We start from the raw sequence: 25360 nt of genomic DNA on the forward strand, positions 1-25360 counted from the left end.
CCATGAGATCATGCATGACCTGAGCTGAAAGCAAGAGTGCAGCACTCAACTGACTGAGCCACCCAGCGGCCCCTTAAAGCAAATTTTGCTTTTAAAGATTAGGGCTTCTATAGAATAACATATCAAATGAATAAAATTTCAAAGGAGACATTCTTCAGGGTAAGTAGAGAAGAATGTGCTGGGGTTTTAATAACAGTTATTGTGGAGAGCTATATGCAACACATATTGGTTTAAACAGCTTCACTCTTTGGATGAATATAAATCCTGAATTTGAAATGAACAAGCACCGTATTTACTGTTTATTCCTCTCCATTATTTTGCCTTATTTTTTGACAAGACAACATCTTTCTCCACACAATTTTCTTACTTCCTCCACCCAACATTCTTGAATCTAGAAATGCTTTAAAATCTGGTTCCCAAATGAAAACTGAATTTTTATAGACTCAGCATTCCAAGTTTAATACTGTTTGTTCTTTTGTGATTATCTAGAGAGGATTATTATTTGGTGCTCTTTGGGACTTTTGCAAAATACAGACCTCTAACAGTGATAATACATGTTCAGGATAGTCTGCATGGAAGGACACAGAATTTAAATATATAACAGAGGTGCATCTCAAAGAGTTTTGCTATATTCCTTTTTACACACATACATAAAAACAGATAAAAACAGACAATGAAAGGTGGGTGCTCCTCTCAGTTATTACTGCTATTGAAATAAATCTAATTTATCTGACTCCTATAGAAATGAAAACTAAAAGACATTTTTAAAAAACAGAGTTGTATTAGATATATAGGTCTGATTTATTTACCAAGTGGTTAAACAATCTTAATACTATTTCCCTGTGAAATGTTCAGATACAATCCAATTACATTTAATGTTATCACTAGCCCTTGAAATTCTGATTAGCCAAGGACCTTCAGGTGTCAATAGCTCCAAAAGTTAATTATATTCCAACTTATTTAATTTTATAGATTCTTCCCGTTTCCCTAAATAATCAACTCTTCAGTCAGCTGAAATAGTACGTAAAAAGCACTTAGCACAGGATTAGGTCTTTAGTAAGTGCTCAGTATTAGGTATTATCATTATCAAGCAAATATCTCTGGGGAATGGAAGAACACACTAGGCAAGTAAATAAGATACTTATCTGATACTTCAAAATGATCACCTTAAGCCTATTTACCGAAACCTCTCAGTATAAGATTACCAAAAGACACTTAGCCAAGAATGAAAAATGTTACTATTTCTTTCTTAGTAAAGTTGCTACCGTAACTTTCTGCTAATATTTCAACATTTTTACAAACAATGTAAGGGAGTTCTGGCTCATTTACACCATTTTTTACCTCTTTCTCTCCTGAAGTTTGAATTTGTTACCTTGAAAAACAATCACTAAAAGGTTTGGAGTCTTAAACGCAGAAATATTCATCAATGTTCTATTATTATTGAAATATGACTGGACCCAAAAGAAAGAGTACATTTGCTGAAAAGTAAGAAGGTACTTAGCCTCCAATGAATATAATGGTTGTAGATATCCTGCCAGGTGGAACAAACGTATATAACCTGCTAATCGAAACAATAAAGACAGAACTACCATTATGCGGGACATGATCAATTACATTCACAAGTGCTTGGAAAAAGCAAAGTATTTTTTCTGAAAGAGAAAAAATAGCAATAGCAAAACCAGAAAAAATCTGATTATTCTGTAGGCTGAAGTTAACTGATACAGCTGGGCGAAGTAAAAGTGGGCTTCCAAACTTTCAGAAACCTCCCATCTGTGTATTCTCACATTATGACATCAACACAAACTCTCTGGGTGCCACCGACTTGTTAAACAATTTAAAAAACTGGCTGTCATCCTGTACTTGTGAAAACGCACTTAAAAATCTGTTTCAGTGGCCAACTAATGCACATATTTATCATTTATCTAGATTCTATCATTTCTCTTCTGGATTGATTTAGATTATGAAAGCAGAGTACCAAGTACTTAATTTTCATTCCCCAAAGAAAAGCTTTGTAGTCTTTTCTCCAAATCAATAAAGTAATTACATTTAAGGTTAGTTCCTGAAAAAGTTCATCTAAGTATGATTTACTTGGTTAAAAATATGAGAACCATGTGACACAGCTTTTCTTTTTTGCCTTAATTACTAGAAAGCTTTGAATTTAATTCAGGGCCCAAATATAAGGATGAGTTTGTCTGAAATACCAGAAGTAACTACTTCTTTAATTTCCCCTAGGTGGTCTTATCAGATTTTTACTTATATTCAAATTGCACTCACCTCAAATCCTTATAGAACAATTCAGAAAATATATGCTAAAGAAGTCCATATATATATATATCAGGATCATTTGTTGAGCAGTAAAGAAACATGTTCATCAGAGTTTTAATTTGTGGAATAATTTTCATAAATATTACATACACAAAATTTAAGAATAACCAGTCCTCACATGTAGTAGTTAATTCTATTTTAAAAATTCATGTGTCTGTCATTTGTTCTTTAAGTACTACGACATCAATTACTTTTTCAGTAGTAAACTAACAACTAATTAAAATAGTCATGTAACACGGAACTGAACATTTCTACTGAGGGTTTACCTGTGCTATTCCTAATCTGCTAAAACCTTTGCCCCAGTGACTGCCCCAGTGATGGAAGGCCCATGGTAACATGAACTAGGAAATAACACAAATCATGACTGTCTTCATACTGGGGCAGGCTGATGTCCTTGGTTTCTGGGAGATAAGACCTTCAGAAAAGGTGAGGCTGGATGAGCCTGCAGTATACTCCCAGCCCAATTTCCATGGGATTTGTCTACTAACCAGGACATTCCAGGAATAGCATCCACTATATCTTGAATGTCCCAATCAGCCCAGGACCAGAAATGTATCCATATCATTGAAGCTAGTCCCACACACAGCAGGGACTAAGAATTTGGTACACCTGAACCCATCACTACCAACAACCCACTGCTGCACATTTCATTAACCTGCAATAACAAAAACCTTGCAATTTTATGGGAATAAATATTTTGGACTTCATTTACTCATGGTAGGGTTTTGCTCCATTTGCCAAAAGCTGATTAAAAATTAAGTAAAAGTCATTAGGGTTTTTGGTTGTTTACTACAGTCTCCAATATGCCATCATTCTCACATTACTAGGAGAAGGAAGTGATTATTCATATTTAATTTAGCTAATTAATGATTTAAGTAAAAATTTTTCAATACTATAAAAGTTTTCTAGCTATAATTGTTAAAAAGATGCATGGATAAATAAATCAACTGATTAATAGAGATCACTTGTGAGAAAAGTATTTTCCTTACATTATGATGATCCCGTTATCAATGGAAAATGAGTCGGAAGGTAACCCAGCAATATTCCAGGTTCGAATTGTCACGGCTTCTCCCAGGATACCCATAAGAGAATAATCATCAGAGCAGGGAATGTCTTTGCTTTTGCACAAATTTGTCCACTCCTTGATTTGGTTCTTTAAGACATACAGAGAGATACAAAAATGAAGCTGGAGATCACCAAATGAATACTTCGTAAATTCCTCAATTACACTTTATTCCTTGAGTCAACAAACCATTGTTGAAACTGCACCTCAAAACCGATTTATCAGATTTTTTCAAATTATAATTTAGAAGGTCCACTATGTATTCAAATGAAAATGAATGATATCCAATGTTAATTTTAGATACACCACTTAATAGTGAAGTTGAAGTCAGAATTTTGCATCCGAAAAAAACAATTGCCGATTTTTATTCCAAAGGTGCACTTGACAAGGTAGCTGGAAACCATCATTATTCTATACATTTTCTTTAAATTACAAATATCTGGCAAGCCTTAATACAGTATTATGGAATAAAAGTAAATCTACTTTAGACTGGTAGGGGACACAGAAAAACAAGTTTTTCTGTCTCTTGCATGCCCGGTGGGGAAGGGACCATGGCAGGACTATCAGGCACCAAGGATCAGGACATATACTGGAGTTTGGGACATCCCACCCGGGGCACAGTGTGCTAGGCTGCTCAGAAATCAAAAAGGTACTTCCAGTCCAGGTTCACACTCAGGAAGTCAGAAGTCAAGGTCCAATTTGAGGCTACATATCAATAAGTTCAGAAACAGTGAAAGACATGACCAGAGGAAATATAGGTGAGGAAGAGACATGGGGAGGAGACCCAGACACACAAGGTGTCAGTACCCGCCAACAGGCAGAGGAGAATGCTATGGGCACAGTGGGCACCACCATCTCTGCCTTGGGCTCCTGCTGAGCAGCCTCCACCAACATTCTCTTAGGTTTGCCATGAAAGGCCACAACGGGTGAGGGGCAGTTGATGACTTTCAGGACCTTGATCATTTATTTTGTAGAAGGTCCCACAGTTGCGTCTCTATGATGTTCCTCCATGATTCAATTCAAGTTATGCACCTTTGCAGGAATATCATAGAAATGATGTCGTGTTCATTGCATCCCTTCATGGTACGTGGTACCTACGGGATTGCCAATTGTTCATTTACCGATGACACTGATTTTTATCACTCGATTAAGCTGCTGCCTGCTGGGCTTCTATCTCATAATTGTAGGATCTTGGATATAATTAAAGCTTCTTTGGAAGGTGGGACACAACATAAGACACTCAGATGAAAAGCAGAACTTCTTTTTTTTAATATTTTATTTATTTATCTGACAGAGAGAGACACAGCGAGAGAGGGAACACAAGCAGGGGGAGTGGGAGAGGGGTAAGCAGGCTTCCCGCCGAGCAGGGAGCCTGATGCGGGGCTCGATCCCAGGACCCCGGGACCATGACCTGAGCGGAAGGCAGCCGCTTAACTGACTGAGCCACCCAGGTGCCCCGAAAAGCAGAACTTCTTGTTAGTTGTATTGCCCAATGAGAGAAAGCTGCCTCTCAGGGGGATTGCGCCCAGATACAGGGTAACAGCACAAGTGAAACCGTAACAGGTGGTTATATACGCAAGCAGAAGGCGGGAGGGTTAGCTCGGCTGCACAGGCTTCCCGGGGATGCGGTAGTGTGAGGAATTCCACAGGTGCGGCAGAGGAGGGGCTGCCCCCCACCCCCACCCCCCGCCGGCGTTAGGTTGCTGAGGGCCTGCGTAAGTTGAGCGTCTATTATAACCCGGAGTATTAGAGCCTGAGAAGGGAAATGGTTGGGGTGAGGGCTGAGCAAACTACCCCAAAGAGGAATTCAGAGTTTTTAATCAGTTTAAATCAGTTTTTAATCAGTTTAAACATTCAACACTGAATGAAGGCAGCTCTTGTGAAATACTGTACTACAGCTTCGGCATTGCCTTGCCCCCTTTCCCTCTGTAATGAAGAGGCATTTTGTGGGGAGGTACTTGTAACTGTAAGGATCTAGCTTGGTCAGGCACTCGTTTTTAAAATGTATTAATTTATGTCATTATAGATTTATTTTCTATTTTTTCGTCTCTTTCTTTTTTTTTTTTTAAGATTTTATTTATTTTTTAGAGAGCGAGCGAGAGAGAAACAGCATGAGGGGGAGAGGGTCAGAGGGAGAAGCAGGCTCCCCGCTGAGCCGGGAGCCCGATGTGGGACTCGATCCCAGGACCCTGGGATCATGACCTGAGCTGAAGGCAGACGCTTAACCATCTGAGCCACCCAGGCACCCTTTTCGTCTCTTTCTTAAAAATATAATGGACATATAACATGATAGTAGTCACAAATGATGATTCGCTCTTTGTATATATTGTGAACCCATCATAGTAAGTCTAGTTAACATCCATCACCATATTTACAAAAATGTTTTTCTTATGAAACCTTTTAAGATCTTAGTAGCTTTCAAATATACAATACAGTATTATTAACTATAGTCATCATGCTATACATTACATCCCAGGACTTATTTTATACCTAGAAATCTGTACCTTTTGAACCCTTTCACGCATTTTGCTCACATCTTTTATTCAATTTCATCCTATTTGTGGATTAGAAATTTAAGTGGCCCAATTATACGTCTAAAAGGGTACAGCAGCAGACAGTAACTGAAACGAACATGAGATGCTCTGAACAAGCATCTCTAAATACAAGCAAAGAGCCTTGGCTAGTAGTCAGCTGGTGCAATAGATGGTAGAAATGAAAAAGTGACCATTAGGAGTGTCACCTTGGTGAAAATATCCACCACCACCAACACAGTTCTGACTTTGACTGTTGGCAGGGAAATTGAGAAAGTTCAAATTAATTCAACTCCAGGGCCTACGTGTCCTCACAGCACTGTAGGATTCTGTTTCAGAGATTGGCATGGGCATGGCAATTAAAGTACCCTGGGCCCAGTTATGCTAGAAGAATTGGAGTTTTCTATGTCTTATTTATGAAGAGTGCCAGAAGTTCTACAAAGGGGTTGATGAATAATTAACAGCTACTCAGATTTAAGCTTGGAAGGAGGGGATCCAGCTATTTATCGAGGGCTCTTGGTATCCCGAGACTTTGATGCTCGAAAAGAACCAAGATCGTTGGAAGGCTTTTTTGTCTTAGTTGGGTTTCCCAGAAGCAGACTTTGAGATGAAGATTTATTAAGGAAGGGATGCTATGGGGAGCAGTGCAAGGACTGGGAAGAAGCCAACACAAGGTGAGGGATCGGCCAAAGTTCTACAGCGGGTGGCTTTGGTTTGATCCCACAGGGAGGATAAGTTAGTTCTTAGAGCTGTTCCAACCAGAGGGAAGGGAGCCCGACTCTCATGCTCCCACCTCTGTCAGTCATTCATCCAGGCACGCCCTAGTGGGAGATAAATCCCCAGGCAATTCCAGCTCTCCAAACACTGGGCAAAGTGGATTCTAAGAACCCAAGGGAAGTCTGCCAACAAAGAGCCACAGGTGCTGGTTTTAGACCTGAAAGTGCAAGAAGCCAGGCAGGCATCTGGGCAGACACTGAACTCGCTGCTATAACCTTATGCTTACAACTGAATGGGAAAATTTTGATGGGGTGTAACCCGATAGCGCCCTGACCCGAGAGAGGGGGCAGGTCAGAGGGGGACATAGAGAACACATTCACAGGAAGGAACAGCAACCTTAGAGACTCAAGAAAAGTAAAAGCCTAGGTAGCTATAGTGAAGCAAGGCAGGGGTAAAATTGCCTTCAAGCCTTCACAGAGATGAACTGGGATGGGATGACATGGCTGTTTGAATCAGGGGTGAGGACAGAGGATGTGAGTTCATAGGAGCTCGGAGTTTTGGCTGTATCTGTGTCTAGCTTGAGTGTCACTGTGCTTCTGCCAGGAAACTCCAAGGTCTCAGTTCTGGACCTCAGGGCTCTGGAAGTGGTTGTTTGTGCAGTCAGCAAGATCCAGGGCCTCGGAACACATGTGTCAGAGAGGGCAGGGTGGGGAGGCAAGGGACTTTCAGCATGGCTCTGGGATGCTAAGCAGGAGCCAGTGCAGGTGCCCAAGGGTGTGTTGGGAACGAGCAGGGAAGGGTAAGGGTGGCCGCCGCTACCCCCTCCATTGTTCCAAGTTGATTTAGGAGAGTAGAAAGGGTGCTAAATGAGGATTCAAGGGACTACAAGTCTCAATCCTGCTGTGTCATTAACCAGCCATGTGGCTCTAAGCAATTCCCTTCATCTTTATAAGCCTCAGTCTCTGAAACCATAGAGCAAACAAACCTATTACCAGATAGTTTCATGCTAAACATTAACTGTTCGAGCTACAAGATGTTAATGCCTTAGCAGCAAACAGTTATTCAAAGATACAAATGAACAAAGTGAGGAAGAATATGAAGGTCATGTACCAGGACCAGGGCAACCAGATCCCAAAGAGACAGAAAGACCATATATATGAAGATTTTAAATCGGTTTGGTTGAAAATAAACAAACAAACTAAAACCGTGGCCTCCAAGAATCAACCCTACTTAACAGAAAGCTCCCAAATTAAGTAAGGCTCAGCTGAGACCAGGTAAAAGCAAATGTTATGTAAAAAAAGAAAAACAAAAAGAAAAACAAAAAATGAGTTATCATTTATTCTTTTTCTACTTGCTTGACACCAGAAGCTATTGCTAAATGTTTTAAAATTTCTCTCTTCTCCTTATTCTCATTACCCTCCTTTTCTTTTTCTTTCAGTACTTTTAATTTTTCTAAGTCTCTTCTGCTTTGACAGGGCCATGTTCTGGGTTGGATTCCAGTTCAATTTTTCAAAAGAGAGCTGAACAATATGGGGTCTCATTCAGGAATGGACTGAAAGGAGGGAAGGAAAAAGCAGGAAGAAGAAATAGAAATGGGAACTGGGTCACAAAGAATGAGGCAGAATCCATCAAAGGGGTGGTAATTCGAAGCAGGACACTTGGCATTTGTTTTCTAAGAAAAGAAGCCACTTACAGATTCAGTTCTAGGCCAGCTTGCCTTTTCCTCCCCTGAAGTTTTAGTGTCCGAAGTGATTTTTGAAATAATTCATTATTGAGACTCATAGTGTAGTTGATTACACACACAAACACACACACCAAAAAAAAGATGTAAAAAAAAAAATCCTGATATCTTTATACTTGTTTAGGAACTGAAATTCTGTCATTAAGGGCCTACCATTTCATGTTACCTTTTAAAGTCAGTGTTTTTGTTTCTAAAACAATTTGATTTTAGAAGAATATTTGATATGGCATCTTATGGCTATCAAGCCAATTTACAGAATAACTAAAATACACAACTAGATAGAAATCACTTGGAAACATTTGTTCTTCATACTTACCAAAAAAACAAAAAGCAAGCCAACAAAATCCTCTAAGATTAGTCAGTACTGGCTAAAATGGGAGGGTCAGGATGAGACCTTAGAAATCGACTAGTATTCTTTACCTGTCGATAGCTCGATGTAAAGGCACCTAGGTAAGCAACAACTCCTGAGGAAATGAGGATGTCACCTGTCAGGTTGATGTACAACTGCCCCAACTCCAAAGCTGTAAGGCTCCAGCGTGTTTTCTCACCCCCAAGGCCTCCAATCAGCTGCTCAGCTCTTTCTAGCTTTTTGCTGCACAAGTCAACCTCAAAAATAAAAGTCAGCTCTTATCAACATCCACAGGTAGAAAATAAGTGAAAATTTCTACAAGATTTTGGCCTCTGAGATAAGTTCTTTTTTTAATTACGAACTTTCATCTGGAATTTTTTTTAACTCTCTAAAAAAATGTGAGCTATCTCACTATGAAGACTGGCAAGTCCATGACATTTGAGAATTGTGTTCATAATAAAGTGTGTGCAGTAAGTATGTATAATGAAGTATACACAATTTATGATATTTTTAGTGGATATACATCACATAACGCAAGAATAGCTCTATTTAAGGGAATGATCTACAGTAGGAGACACTGAAATTTGCTTATGTAATAAAGGACATTCTCTTGCAAATATAAATGTTTTCCCTCAAATTTAAATACTCTAAATGCATTTTATTTCAAATGTTCTATCAAAATCTTCCCCTCATTTAACTTATGGTTGACTTAACGATAATTTTAAAGGTTAAATGTTTATTTGAAGAATGGTACAAATGAAAGAAGTTAAGTAGATGTTTTGGTACAACTTATAGAAAAGGTCAAGGTAACCCCAACATGCATGCACTGCCTTGGAAGGTTAAATGTTTAAAAGTTGTAATAATTTATGATTACTTGCAAAGCACAATTTTCAAGTTGTTAAATTGGGTCAACCTACTCACACACTTGCAATTAACCTTCAATTAGGACATCAATCAATAGCTGAGAGCCTACTTTGTGCAGAAGACTGTCAACCAAATTTGATTATGCGTAATTAAGCAATGTGATTAAAAAAAGAAAAAGGATAATTATGAAGGTGGAAAACTTGGGGAAAAGCCATTTCAACCCATGCAATGGCAATATTCCAGTAGAATACCTGAATTATTGTAGTTTAATTTTAAGTGACTTAGCCTCGTTATTCTTGAATAAAGACAAGAGTGAGCAAAGGTTAGCTTAAGGTTCAAAATGAAATGACTGACGTGAAGAGAGGAAGTAAACAATTGATAAAAGCAGAGGCATTTAAATTACTGTGGAATAAGAATTTGGCTTATACTTTTTCCTAATGCTATTAATATTTATATTAAATAAATGCTTTTAGACCAAAAGATATAAAATACTAAATTGGTTTATCTAAAGATAGGCTTGAAAAAGCAACAGTATGTAATTGGGGATATTTTTGATACTTCCTAAATTTAAATATTTTGTCCTTTAATTTTCCCTCTTTTAATATCTTCTGTCTTCCTGGCTTCTCTCTTCATTCTTTTTTCAGTAATGTTTATAATATATTGAATCATGTATTGGACTACAGTAAAGTTGCCATCAGAAATTACTAAATAAAAATATTTTAACTAAAATTTTGCCTCTAAAAGCAGAGTTTTAGTACACATATAAGCATATATTCATTTTACATGATCATGATTTCCAACATTTTATCACAAAAAATAAAAAATTTCAAACATACAATGAAGTTGGCAAATGTTTACAGTAAACCACACACCCACCTATTATATTGTTTAAACTAAAACTGACCACTCGGACATCATGCCCTGTAGTAAGTAATATTTCTAAAGATGAGCACAATGTCACATATTTGTATAAATACAGAATTTGTAGTCATATCCTTGGGAAAAAAGTCTGGGAAAGAGCACAGCTATTAAAGTCAGATTTTAGCCTTCATGCTTAGAAGCTGGGTTGACCATAGGCAAGTTACTTAACCTTCCTATGCTTTAGTTTCTACAAAATGATACAAAAAGATGACCTCCCTCAGAAGGCTGTTTTGAGAATAAATGAGATAATACATACTGTTCTCAGAACAACCGTGACTCGCAGAGTAAGCACTCAATAAATATTGACTTTATAAAATATTTTGACTTTTTTCCCCCTGGAACATAATTAGACTTGAGCAGTTACTTCTTATAAACAGTATCACCTTTTTTAGTCTTAAAATAACTTTCAGGGGACACAGTATGTTTCTGGGTATTGAGTTCTTATCTCCGCTCTGTCATTACCTCTTACACAACCTAATATTTTGGTTCTCCATTTCCTTACCTATGAAGTGAAGAATTATTTAAATAATCTAGGTCAATATTCTGGTAATCTAAGGTAGAGATGATTGACTTCTTTTGGGGGGGAAGGGCCGCAAAACTAAAAATTTGGGGCTTTGTGGATCGAGAGGCAAAACTGATGCTATTAGGCAGGTATTTATACAACCATTTACTATATAATCATTAAAAAAAATCAAAACTATTTATTATTATTATTATATATTAGCTTGTGGGCTATACAAAAATGGGCAATGCTGGATTTGGCCCGTGGGCCATCGTTTGCCAATCCCCAACCAGGAAGAAAACAGGAGATGTAGCTATTACTTGCTGGCGCAAGCATCATTCTTACTAAAGTAATCAGGATTCGCCCATATTTGTCTATAGCGTCACATACCTGGTTTTCCAAATCAGCCTTCTTCTGCTTATTCAGCTCAAGGGTATCCTGAAGCTTGGCCAGCTTGTCCTGAACTTCGCGCAAGGCGGCCTGCTTCTTACGAAGACCATCCATAGCAATTTTAAGCTCCCCTTCGGCGGCAGCCAGTTTTATCTTTTTAGGAGCTACTATTTTTGCCACTCTGCAAAAAGTAAAATCAGAAAATTAGAGATACCTTTTATACTGTAGCACACTTTCTACACTGAATTTGTTTTTCTATGCTTACTATAACTCAAACCACATCTTGAGGCAAGACCTATGCTGGTTTCCATATTCCATATTTCATCGAGCTATCACACCTGACCCCAGCAAATAAGAAATGATTCAAATAGATATCAAATATGAATAACATTTTCAAATAAGTAATTTTTTTACCTAATATAAAGTATTAGATTATTGACAGTATGAATATTGGTGGTTTTCAAAAGGAAAATAGTCTATTCATGTAAAATATTGCAGTGTTTATGAAAACTAGTCTATTTCATTAAAGCTTAATTCTTAGGAGGTGAGGTGTTTCATCTATGTCATTTTGCTTTTGAAAAATTTTCAGAATACATCTTTAATTAAAACCAGCCATCTCATAAATATGTATGTCGGTAATAGAAGGGACTATATAAGAAAAAGAATGGATCTAAATTATCTTCTATCTGGAAAACAGGGTCAGTGATGTTAGCTTTCTAAACAAATGATAAAATATTAAATTAAAATTTATCATTAACACGTCATGGTCCAAAACATAGACAGTGCATAACTATATATACAATGATTCAAATTGTGTGTGAATTTGAAAGACATCCTGTAATAGTCACTTTTTGAAGAACAACCAGTAATTTTTGCTGTTTTGTACACAATATAAGTGGTTCTCATACAATCACCAGAAAAGACTCCTTGTCTTACAAAGAATATATATTATACTGGTGGTTTTCAAAATGTGGTCCAAGACATGCTTCATCCCCTTCGGGGAGTCCATAACATCTTCTCTTGTCTAACTAAACATCTGTGTGAGGCTGTATTTTCTTCATATATTTCAACTGAAACAACATATTGCAAAAGATTGAATGAAGATGCAGATTTGAGAGTCCAGCTATCTTCTACTGGCCACGTATTGAAGAGATTTGCAAAAATATAAAACACCACTACTGTTTTCCTAATTTTTTTTGTGAAAAATGTGAATTAAAAAAATCAGTTATTTATGTAACATGTAATGTCTTTATGAATTAATACTGTTTTAAAATTTCTCTATTTCAACTTCTAATATGGTAGATAAACAAGTTTTTCATGGGATGCCTAGATGGCTCAGTCAGTTAAGTGTCTGCTTCAGCTCAGGTCATGATCTCAGGGTCCTGGGATCGAGTCCCACATCAGGCTCCTCGAGCTCAGTGGGGAGCCTGCTGCTCCCCCTGTTTGTGTTCTCTCTCTCTGACAAATAAATAAAATCTTTAATAAAAAAAATGTTTTTTGCATCTTCAAGAATTTTTAAGAGTATAAAGGGTTCCTGAGTCCAAAAAATGTTTAAGCATCACTGTATTATACTAAATAATTGTTATGGTCTTGCCTCTAGGAAATATGTACACACATAGCAGATACTAGACATGATTTTCCAGGAGCCTCTCACCTGTATAGCTTTTAAGTTTTACAGTGTCTAAATGACCAAACAGGAAAATAAAACACAGGGTTGTGTTGTTGTTGTTGTTGTTGTTGTTAGTACTTACTTATCATACGAATCCATTGCTATGACCCATTTGCACAGACCTTCGGCTGCAGTGGAAGCATTTCTAATCTTTTCTGGAACAAAATCTGGATTTGGAATATAATTTTTTCTTATGATATTCATATATGCTGCAGGAATGTTGTCCTTGTCATATTCATGAAGTGACTGTAGAAATCGAATGTCACCAAGAAGTCTCTTAGCTGGACCCCAGAAATCTTCTATTTTTTTTCCTGAACCTGTTGGGTCAGGGATTTTGTCAGCTTTGATGCCTTTCAAGATGCATATAGCTTCCATAACAAGCTTGACACCAGCAGGAGGACTCTTCATGGATTTTACCACTGTAATGTCCTTGAAATAACAACATGCTAATTATTACAAAAGAACTGTTTATGCGTTACTTGTAACTGGCTCTTATTTTCAAACTAAATCATAAGATAGTCACTCTGTTCATTGGGTAGAAATGGTAACAGTGATAGAATTCTGTCAAAAAAGCATTGAGAAGTTTGTCCAAAAGGGAGAGTTAGAAACAAAAAAGAATAATGGAAATACACCCTAATGTGAGATTACTTATGACATAGAGTCTACTTCAAAAACACATAAGAAAAATTTGGCTGTTGCAAAATAAGAGTGTTGTAGCTTCTTGAAAAATATGGAAGTAATAGATGCAAACATTAGAAAAATACAGAGAAATTATACATACTAAGATCTCCTATAATCCCATAATATCTAGTTAACTACTGCAAATGTTATTTATTTATACTTCTTCTATATATTTTTCTATGTATATATGCTATAAACTAGTGAATATGCTACATTTTGACCAATGGAATTATAGTCTACATAACATACATGCTGTTTTAAAACTTTTCATATTTCAACAGTAAGATATAATGAACATCCTTACACGCTATGAAACACCTACATCATTTTAATGGCTGCATGACCTTCTCCTGTATAGACATGAGCCATAATTCTCATGCCCTATCTATATTTTTCCCCTATTTTTTTTTACTATTACAATTGCCATGTTGAATTAAGAACTTCGTATCCTTTATTTTTAAAGCTTTTGACACCTATTGACAATCTACTCTCCAGAAAGTATCTAAGGGTTCCTGTTTTACTACATATACCCTCAGCAGCAAGGGTAAGCATTCTGATAAGCCAAAGAAATCCTTTATTAATCTGTTTTTTTAAAAATACAAGTGAGGTAGGATACATTTTCGTATGTTTATTGACTATTTGTATTTCCTCTTTTGTGAATTACTTCTTTGTATCATTTACTATCTTATCTTACAGCTATTTTTGTCTTATTGATTTGTAAGAGCTTTTTACATAGAGGCATATTAATCTTTTGTTTGCCATCTAGGTCAAATATTTCCCCCGAGTGTTTCTACACTTCTGTCTGTGATGTTTATATCAAACAAAATGTGTTGGTTTTAGGTACTAAAATTTATAACTTAAAAAAAACTAATTATCAGTTATGAAAAAAGAGTATCCAGAGCATATATATTACAGTTTTGCTTAGCTTTTTTTTCTGATTTCTCTCACATCTAAGAAATCCAAAGTCCTGATCCACTCCAAGATATAAACAGGATCTGCATTTTCTACTATTTTATAGTATGTAATTATTTATATTTAAATTTTAATCACTCTGAAGTCTATATTGGAGTAGGTGTGAAGAAAGAACTTAATAGTCTCTCCTCACCCAAAAGTTTAGCACAATTCTCAACACTATGTTTAAAAATTCACCTTTATCTTCCTTAATTGAACTATTCCCCTCTGATGTCTAAATTTTTAATACCACATTTCATCCAATCTAAGACATGCTATTATAAAGTATAACATTGTAGGCCATATTATTATCACAAAAATTTTAAAAAACCCAACACTAACAAACATTAACGCGATATGTTATCACATCCACTGTAAGGTGTATGCCAATTACGAAAGTGTCTAAATATGAAAAAGGTGCACCTTAGAAATAAAATACACACTTAGGTCTTATGCCTCTGTCCACCATTGTACTGCAAAGTTATTGTGCAAAGTTCCTGAAATAACAGAGGTTTTAGGGTAGGTTCTAAAATTCGGCAGCTTCCTCCTTTTCCAAAATTCTTAGTCATGCACATGCACTTCTTTTTTCAGGTCAATTAGGAAATTCTTTTGCTAATTTGAAAATGATTTCGATTGCATTAAATGTGGAGACTAATTTGGAGAGACAGACTTGATCGTAGCCCCCAGTGGTGAACACTTTCTTGAGCTGCCAGGCTGTGTGTCCCAGCAAGGGTGTGGCTGTGCTCTCACCTGCGCAGTGAGAGTATCCAGGGCAGACAGTGCTGACTCCAAGATGGGCAGGGCCTCTGCCAGGTCCGCGTCACATTCGTCTTTGATGGCTTTGGCGGCCATAGCTTGTTCATTTGCTATTGTTTCATCAGCTTTCACTACTTTTTCAGTTTTGGCAACTTCTACAGACTCCCTCTCGATGATTGCCATCATTTCATCCACCTCTTTGCTAGCAACTTTTAACTGAGGATGTAGCGCCTCCAACTCAATTTGCATTGTGGCTACTTGAGATGCGGCAGAATCCAGTTTGTCCAAACCCACTTCATATCTCTTTTTCATTTTCACGACTTCGCTGGAAGCAAATACATAAAATGAGGTTAGGCATCAGGTTCTATATCCTTCAAGGAAAAATGGAAATATTCTTGAGCTTTTCAGGCTTTTTCCAGGCATAACTAAAGGAGTGGTATAAAAGATTTTCACATAACAGTTTGCCAAAAATTATTAACTTTAGAACACTGGGTTATAAACAGTTAAGAGCCAAAAGTATGCCTTGTTTGTTTTTGTATTTCCAGAGCCTAGCACAATATCCAGGCATATAACAGAATTTCAAAAGTTATTTTTAAATTTATTATATACTAGGTATAGGCAAGGAGTGCTCTTTATCAAAATGAATGGTGGACCCCTAAAATTAGTCTCTTTGGGAAATTCATTCCTACAACACTACGGTTCCTTAAAACCTTTTTATAATCACATCTTTAAAACAAACTTCAGTGCCCAAAATATATTATTTTGAATGTTGCCAAAGGTGGCAGATGATTTTAGGAAGTATTCAATATCTTGAAATAATTTTTTATTAAGACAAAAATGACAAATAGGATAATAATAAAACTCAATATTTTTTGTGTGCCGCATGATTACAAAGTAATAATAATTGATTAGGAAGATAATATTTTAATGTGTTTTAAACATTTTATCTGCATTCATATATGTTCTCTGGATAATTATACATTATATGTAGAGAAAACTCTACTTTATAATTCATTTCATTTAAAATATTTGATACACCATATGTTTTAAAGTAAGAGGTGACACATTTTAGAAATCATCTTCAAAAAGGAGGTTGGAGTAGGTAAAAAACCGGCCGGAAAACTGTCTAAAGGCAGAAGCATACCCTTCAGCTGAGGGCTTAACTGGCTCAAACTGGAATAGGTAACTGGGAAAACATTAAAAAGACTGCCACAGGAGAAAAAAAAAAAAAACACAACCTTTAGAAGTGAGGGTATGCTATGTTTTGTCACACATTGATTCCCTCTGAGTCAGCAAAATGCTTGACTTAATGGGGGGACTAGATACATGATACCATATTATCTGTGAATTTGGTTTTAGCCAAAATTTTGTCGAATAAGAACAGAAACAAGAACAGGAAAGCTTCCATATTGTGGTTCATCCCATGTGATGATTTGCTAGCTAAACTACTGGTGTCCTAGCAGGTGACCTGCTAACTTGCTTCTAGGGTACCAGAGTACCTGGCTATAAAGAGATCTGAAGGCTTTAGCTATTAAGGGAAGAGTAACCACAGGATGGGGATCCTAGTTGAGGTAAAGGAGAATTTTTTTTAAAAGATTTTTAAATTTATTTTTTATTAGAGAGAGAGGCGGGATGGAGCAGAGGGAGAGAATCCCAAGCGGACTCCCAGCTGAGCACAGAATCCTATGTGGGTCTTGATCCCATGACCCCGAAATCATAACCTGAGCTGAAACCAAGAGTTGGACACTTAACCAACTGAGCCACCCAGGTGCCCCATAAAGGAGAATTTTTTTAAAAAGAGGAAGATTTGAAAGGAAAATAAGAATACCTAAAAATGCCTAGAAAAACTATTACTTTCAATCTTCCTATAATGTTGTACTTCATTTTCATAATATTTCTTTCAGTTAGGATGGCCTTAAACATTTTGAGTGTACAGAGACATAAGTGATATCTAAAATTATTAAGAACCTCCAAAAAGTTTTAATATCCTTAGATGGGAAAATATGGGGGGAAAACATTCCATTAAGTTAAAGATCATAAGATCTACATGGAAAGATAATTATTTTAACAGCCAAAGCAATTATAAAATTCAGTCAAGTAATGTAGCTACCTTGGGTAGGGGTTGCAGATTTCCCTAGGTAGATGCAAAAAGTAGTAATGATATGACTTAAACACAGGAGTATGGATCATGGTACCTAGGAAAGCTCTGATGCCCCAGCTGCAGAAGGTATTACAATAGTCACTGTAAATATGGATGAGGAGTGTCCTACCAGGATATAGGTAGCATCCTGGACAATACAGGAAAGGATGCTTCAAAATGCTTGATATAGTGGGTTAGCACAGGAAGATTTAGAATTAACTATAGTTAATATGCAAACATTAAACTTTGCATCAATATTTTTTGTCATGAAATCTGTGCATGTTGGTGTTTTAAGTATATATTTTAAATATTTAAAAGAATTCAGTCTGTTAGATTCACAGATCAACCTTACAGTCCAATATAAATTATGTAATTGAGCAAGAGCTAGATTTCTGTTTTAAAGTAAAAATAGCTCACAAAGTTTATAGGTAATATTAAACATTTAAAAGAACTTAAGTCTCACCCTCTGTATTAGTTTAACTTACTAATTTTTTAAAATTATTTAAGTACGTAGGAAAGTTTGATTTGTTAAATCAGACCTCAAAAGGGAAATAAAAACCTTTAAAAATTATAAATGCAATGAAAAAAATTATAAATGCAAAGTAAAAAATTTGTTTAAATAACTTCTTGAATGTGACCAAACATTAGCTGAAGAACCCCTTAAAAGGTAGATCATTAAAATTTTTAAATATCTAATTTTATAGCTTAATATAATGTTTTTACATTTTATAATACATTGGGTATTTTTTAGAACCAAAGAAGCTTTTGAATAAACTTTTTTTGCATCTAAAATCACCCTCAGCAGACTGAAGGAAGTTAAGATGGTAGAGTAGTAGGAAACCCTAGGCTTGCCTCCCCCCTGGAACACAGCTAGATAAGAATCAAATCATTCTGAATACCCAAGAAATCAATCTGAGGACTGACAGAACAAAATGCACAACTAGAGGGAGAGAAGAGGCCACTGCACATTGTGGAAGGTAAGAGGTGTGGAGACGTGACTTAGGGGAGAAACGGATCATGGGTGCTGTAGAGGGGAGGGAGCCCTGGTCACAGAGAGAAGAGGGGGAGAGAGAGAGAAAGAGAAGTGTACAGGGGATTGCACAGGGAAAACAATTCCCCAAAGCCATTGACTAGGAAAATGAAAGGGGCTGACTTTCATGAGTTTTTACAACCAGTGGAGTTCAAAGGCTGGAGTTTTAGAGGCCGGAGCTGTTGCTGGTTGGAGCCCTGAGGGTGCTGCAGTTCTCCTGTGTAGGATGGCAGATATCCCAAGGGCAGATGGCACAATCTGAGGATCCCCCAGGGATGCACTGGGAGAGACAGTTCCCTTTTCTTGGAACACATCTGGGAGAGGTGACATTGCCTCTCCAGGGACAAAAGAGTCAGTGGATGCCACTTCCCTCCCCTCCCCCCAGCATAAACTAACTTCAGAAGCAGCACAGCACCAACACTGGCAGCCTAAACGGCTTACACTAAGCCCATCCCCTTAACTCTGTTGGTGCACACTTGCCTGAGAACCAGTGCAGTGGGCCCCTTCCTTCAAAGACCAGTGCAAATCCCCCACATGCACCATGACTACTGACCACAGAGTCCTGAAAAGTTTCAGCTCTAGTGGAAAGAGCATCAAGTCTCTTTTAACAAGCAGACCAGAGTGCACCTAGTTAAAACTCACCACACTTTGGTCAAGGTCCAAACACTCCCCATTGCAGGCAAGGAGAAACTCCATAGAGGACTGACCTGAGGGAAAGAGCAGCCAAAACAACAGCAGCAGAGTGCACACAACATACACTAGAAACACTTTCTGATGCACCAGGCCCTGGAGAGTGTATGACCTCTTCTTTATAGAGCCATTACTCTCAGAAGCAGGAAACATAGCAGGCTTTCCTAACACAGAGAAGAAGACAGACACCTAGACAAAATGCCAAGATGGAGGAACTCATTCCAAAAGAAAGAACAAGAAAAGGTCATGGCCAGGGGTCTAATCAAAACAGAAATAAGTAATATGCCTGATCCAGAATTTAAAACAACAATCATAAGGATACTAGCTGGGCTTGATAAAAGCATAGAAGACACCAGGGAGTCCCTTACCACAGAGATAAAAGACCTAAAAACTAGTCAGACCTAAATGAAAAATGCAATAACCAAGATTTGAAACCAACTGGATGTAATGACCATGAGAATGGAAGAAGCAGAGGAACAAATAAATGATACAGAAGATAAAATTGTGGAAAATAATGAAGCTGAAAAGAAGAGAAAAAGAAAAGTATTAAATCACAAATGTAGACATAGGGAATTCAGTGACTCCATAAAGCATAATAAAATTTATATCATAGGAGTCCCAGAAGAAGAGAGGGGATGTTTATTTGAGGAAATTATAGCTAAAAACTTCCCTAATTGGGGGAAGGAAACAAACATCCAAATCCAGGAGGCACACAGAATTCCCATCAAAATCAACAAAATCCTGCCAACACCAAAACATCATAGTTAAATAAAGAAAAAAATCCTAAAAACAGCAAGACAAAAGAAGTCCTTAACTTCAAAGGGAAAACAAATAAGATTAGCAGCAGATCTATCCACAGAAACTTGGCAGGCAAGAAGAGAGTGGTATGGTATACTCAACGTGCTGAATGGGAAAATATGCAGCCAAGAATATTCTATTCAGCAAGGCTATCATTCAGAATACAAGGAGAGATAAAGAGTTTCCCAGACAAACAAAAACTAAAGGAGTTCGTGATCACTGAAGCAGTCCTGCAAGAAATACTAAAGGAGACTCTTTCAGTGAGAAAGAAAGACCAAAAGTGACAAAGACTAGAAAGGAACAGAGAAAATCTCCAGAAACAATGACAAAACAAGTAATAAAATGGCATTAATTCATATCTATCAATAATCACTCCGGATATAAATGGACTAAATGTTCCAATCAAAAGACATAAGGTGTCAGGATGGATTAAAAAAAAAGACCCATCTATATGCTGTCTACAAGAGACTCACTTTAGGAGAGAGGGAAGATGGTGGAAAAGTAGGGGACCCTCGTTTCATCTGGTCCCTTGAATTCAGCTAGATATCAAATCATTCTGAACACCTGTGAATTCAACCTGAGGTCTAAGAAAAGAACTGCTGCAATTAAACAAATAGAAAATTGACCACTTTTTGCAAGCAGTGCAAAAAGTCTTCAGGGAACAAAAGCCACAAAGAGTAACTCGAAGCACCCTACATTGAGCTCGGCCCCCTGGCAAGGGCCGGTGCAACTCCACCCAGGCAAAGACACCTGAGACTCAGTGCAATGGGCCCCTCCCCCAGAAGACCAGCAGCAACATCAGGTTAATACCAAGTTTATGGATCACACAGAACTGAAAAACTCCTGCACTAGGGAAAAATAGTACATAGAATTTAAGATTTTTTCTCATGATTCTTTAGTCTTTCAGTTTAAAATTTTCTTTTTCTTACTTTTTCTTTTTTTCCTTTTCAACTAGCTTCTTATTTTCTCAACTCTTTTTTAAAGTCTTTTTTTAATTTGCATTTTTACATTTATATTTTATAGATGTATTCTTCATTTTTGGCTTCCTTTCACTGCATTCAATTTTATTTTTGTGTATATATGTTCTTCTTTCTTTACAATTTCAGGATTAAGTGTCTTTTAACAAACAGACCAAAATACACCCAGGACCAAGTATATCACCCTGTTCTGTCTACCTGTTTTATTATATTCTCTTTTTCTCCCCCCCCCTTTTTTTTCTTTTTTGGTTTCCAATCTCTTCTAATTTGCCTAGTGTATATTTCACTGGGGTCATGGTTGATATTTTTATTTTTTATTTCTTTTTTGTTCTTTCATTCATCTATTCTTCTCTGGACAAAATGACCAGAAGAAAAAAATCCCAGAAAAAAGGAAAAGAGACATTAATCACTGCCAGAGACTTAATAAATTTAGATATTAGTAAACTGTCTAGAGCTAAAATTCAGAACAATGATTATAAATAAACTAGCTGGGCTTGAAAAAAGCATAGAAGACCCTAGAGAATCCCTTTCTAGAGAAATAAAAGAACTAAGATCTTATCAGGTTGAAATCAAAAAGGGTATTGTTGAGATGCAATAAAAAATGGAGGCTCTTACTGATAGGATAAGTGAGACAGAAGAGAGAGAGAAGATAAAATTATGGAGAATAAAGAAACTGAGCAAAAGAGAGATAAACAATTATTGGACCATAAGGGGAGGATTCAAGAGATCATAAAGGGAAACAATATTAGAATTATTAAGGCTCCAGAGGAAGAAGAAAGAGAGAGGGGGGCAGAAGGTATATTTAAGCAAATTATAGCTGAGAACTTCCCTAAGGTGGGGAAGGAAATAGGCATTCAAGTCCCGAAGGCACAGAAAACCCCCCTCAAAATCAATAAAAATAGATCAACACCCTGACATATAATAGTGAAGCTTGCAAATTTCAGAGATAGAAAGTCCTGAAAGCAGCTCAAGAAAGAGATCTTTAACCTACAAGGGTAGGAACATTAGACTGCCAGCAGACCTATCCACACAGACCTGGCAGGTCAGAAAGGGCTGGCATGATATATTCAGGGTACTAAATGAGAAAAACATAAAGCCAAGAATACTTTATCCAGCAAGGCTGTCATTCAGAATGGATGGAGAGACAAAGAGTTTCCAGGACAAACAGAAACTAAAAGAATTTGCGATCACTAAAACAGCCCTGTAAGAAATATTAAAGGGAATGCTGTAAGCAAAGAGAGAGCTCAAAAGTAACATAGAACAGAGACAATGCACAGAAACAGTGATTTTACAGGTAATACAACGGCAGTAAATTCATATCTTTCAATAGTCACTCTCAATGTAAATGGGTTAAATGCCCCAATCAAAAGACACAGGATATCAGATTGGATAAAAAAGCAAGACCCATCGATATGCTGTTTACAAGAGACTCATTTTAGACCCAAAGACACCTCCAGATTGGAAGTGAGGGGGTGGAAAACCATTTACCATGCTAACGGACATCAAAAGAAAGCTGGGGTAGTAATCCTTATAACAGACAAATTAGATTTTAAACCAAACACTGTAGTAAAGGATGAAGAGGGACACTATATCATACTTAAAGGGTGTATTCAACAAGATCTAATAATTATAAATATTTATGTTCCTAACTTGGGAGCAGCCTATTATATAAACCATTAGTAACAAAATTAAAGAAACACATTGATAATAGTACAATAATAGTAGGGGACTTTAACACCCCCCTCACTGCAATGGACAGATCATTTAAGCAGAAGATCAACAAGGAAACAAGGCCTTTGACCGACACACTGGACCAGATAGACTTCACAGATATAGTCAGAACATTCCATCCTAAAGCAACAGAATACACATTCTTTTCAAGTGCACATGGAACATTCTCCAGAACAGATAACATACTGGGTCCCAAATCAGGCCTCAAGTGGTACCAAAAGATTGAGATCATTCCCTGCATATTTTCAGACCACAATGCTTTGAAACTTCAACTCAGTCACAAGAGGAAATTTGGAAGGAACTCAACTATTTGGAGGGTAAAGAGCATCCTAGTAAAGAATGAATGTGTCAACCAGGAAATTAAAGAGGAAATTTAAAAAATTCATAGAAACAAAAGAAAATGAAAACACATCTGTTCAAAACCTTTGCGACACAGCAAAGGCGGTCCTAAGAGGGAAATACATAGCAATACAAGCCTTTCTCAATACACTAGAAAAGTCTGAAATACACTAGTTAACCTTACACCTAAAGGAGCAGGAGAAGGAATGGCAAAGAGAGCCTAAACCAAGCAGGAGATGAGAAATAATAAAGATTAGAGCAAAAATCAATGAAACAGAAACCAAAAGAACAGAACAGATCAATAAAACTAGAAGCTGGTTCTTTGAAACAATTAATAAGATCGATACACCCCTAGCGAGAATTATCAAAAAGAAAAGAGAAAGGACCCAAATTAATAAAATCATGAATGAAAGAGGAGAGATCATGACTAACACCAAGGAAATACAAACAACTGCAAGAACATATTATGAGCAACTATATGCCAACAAATTAGACAATATGGAAGAAATGAATGCATTCCTAGAAACGTATAAACTACCAAAACTGAAACAGGAAGAAATAGAAAACCTGAACAGACCCATAACCAGCAAGGAACTGAAGCAGTAATCAAAAATCTCCCAACAAAGAGTCCAGGGCTGGATGGCTTCCCAGGAGAATTCTACCAAACATTTAAAAACAACTTTTACCTATTCTTCTGAAGCTTTTGCAGAAAAGAGAAATGGAAGGAAAACTTCCAAACTCATTCTATGAGGCCAGCATTCCCTTGATCCTAAAACCAGACAAAGACGCAACCAAAAAGGAGAATTAGAGACTCATAACCCTGATGAACATGGATGCCAAAATTCTCACCAAAATACTAGCCAATACGATCCAACAGTACATTAAAAGGATTATTCACCATGACCAAGTGGGTTTTATCCCTGGGATGCAAAGGTGGGTCAACATTCACAAATCAATCAATGTGATACATCACATTAATAATAAAAAAAAAGGACAAGAACCATATGATCCTCTCCATTGATGCAGAAAAAGCATTTGACAAAATACAGCATCCTTTCTTGATTAAAACTCTCCACAGTGTAGGGACAGAGGGAACATACCTCAATATCATAAAAGCCATCTACAAAAAGCCCACAGAGAATATCATTCTCTGTGGGGAAAAACTGAGAGCTTTTCCCTAAGGTCAGGAACAAGACAGGGATGCCCACTCTCACCACTGCCTTTCAACATCATACTAGAAGTCCTAGTCTCAGCAGTCAGACAAATAAAGAAATAAAACACATTCAAATTGGCAAAGAAGTGTCAAACTCTCTCCCTTCACAGATGACATGATACTTTATATGAAAAACCTAAAAGATTCCACCCCAATACTGCTAGAACTCATAGAGGAATTCAGCAATGTGGCAGGATATAAAATCAATGCACAGAAATCAGTTGTATTCCTACACACTAACAATGAGACAGAAGAAATTGAAATTAAGGAATTGATCCCATTTATAATTGCACCAAAACCCACAAGATAACCTAGGAATAAACCTAACCAAAGAGAAAGGATCTGTACTGTAAAAACTATGGAACACTTATGAAAGAAATTGAGGAAGACACAAAGAAATGGAAAAACATTCCAGTCTCATGGATTGGAAGAATAAACATTGTTAAAATATCTATGCTACCCAGAGCACTCTACACATTCAATGCAATCCCTATCAAAATACCATGAACATTTTTCACAGAGTTGGAAAAAACAATCCTAAAATTTGTATGGCATCAGAAAAGACCCTGAATAGCCAGAGGAATGTTGAAAAAGAAAAGCAAAGCTGGAGGCATCACAATGCTGGACTTTAAGCTCTATTACAAAACTGTAATCATCAAGACAGTATGGTACTGGCACAAAAACAGGCACATAGATCAATGGAACAGAATAGAGAACCCATAAATGAACGCACAACTTTATGGTCAACTAATCTTCAACAAAGCAGGAAAGAATGTCCAATGGAAAAAAGATAGTCTCTTCAACAAATTGGGTTGGGATAATTGGACAGCCACATGTAGAAGAATGAAACTGAACCATTTTCTTACACCATACACAAAGATAAACTCAAAATGGATGAAAGATCTAAACGTGAGACAGGAATCCAACAAAATCCTAGAGGAGAACACAAGCAGCAACCTCTTCAACTTTGGCCACAGCAACT

The 25360-nt window shown here is 37.0% G+C and overlaps 1 protein-coding gene across 1 annotated transcript in view; it reads right to left on the minus strand.

Moving 5' to 3' along the window:
* DNAH7 (dynein axonemal heavy chain 7) overlaps window positions 1-25360 on the minus strand; it is a 251256-nt gene that overhangs the window by 84023 nt on the left and 141873 nt on the right. Inside the window, exons 41-45 of the mRNA XM_021703031.2 lie at window positions 15455-15785; window positions 13155-13501; window positions 11404-11584; window positions 8798-8983; window positions 3315-3478 (exon numbers count right to left, since the gene is read on the minus strand). Coding sequence (XP_021558706.2) covers window positions 3315-3478; window positions 8798-8983; window positions 11404-11584; window positions 13155-13501; window positions 15455-15785 — 1209 coding nt within the window. The remainder of the gene's footprint in view (window positions 1-3314; window positions 3479-8797; window positions 8984-11403; window positions 11585-13154; window positions 13502-15454; window positions 15786-25360) is intronic.

Source organism: Neomonachus schauinslandi, chromosome 3, assembly GCF_002201575.2.
Source record: "Neomonachus schauinslandi chromosome 3, ASM220157v2, whole genome shotgun sequence".
NCBI classification, from domain to species: domain Eukaryota; kingdom Metazoa; phylum Chordata; class Mammalia; order Carnivora; family Phocidae; genus Neomonachus; species Neomonachus schauinslandi.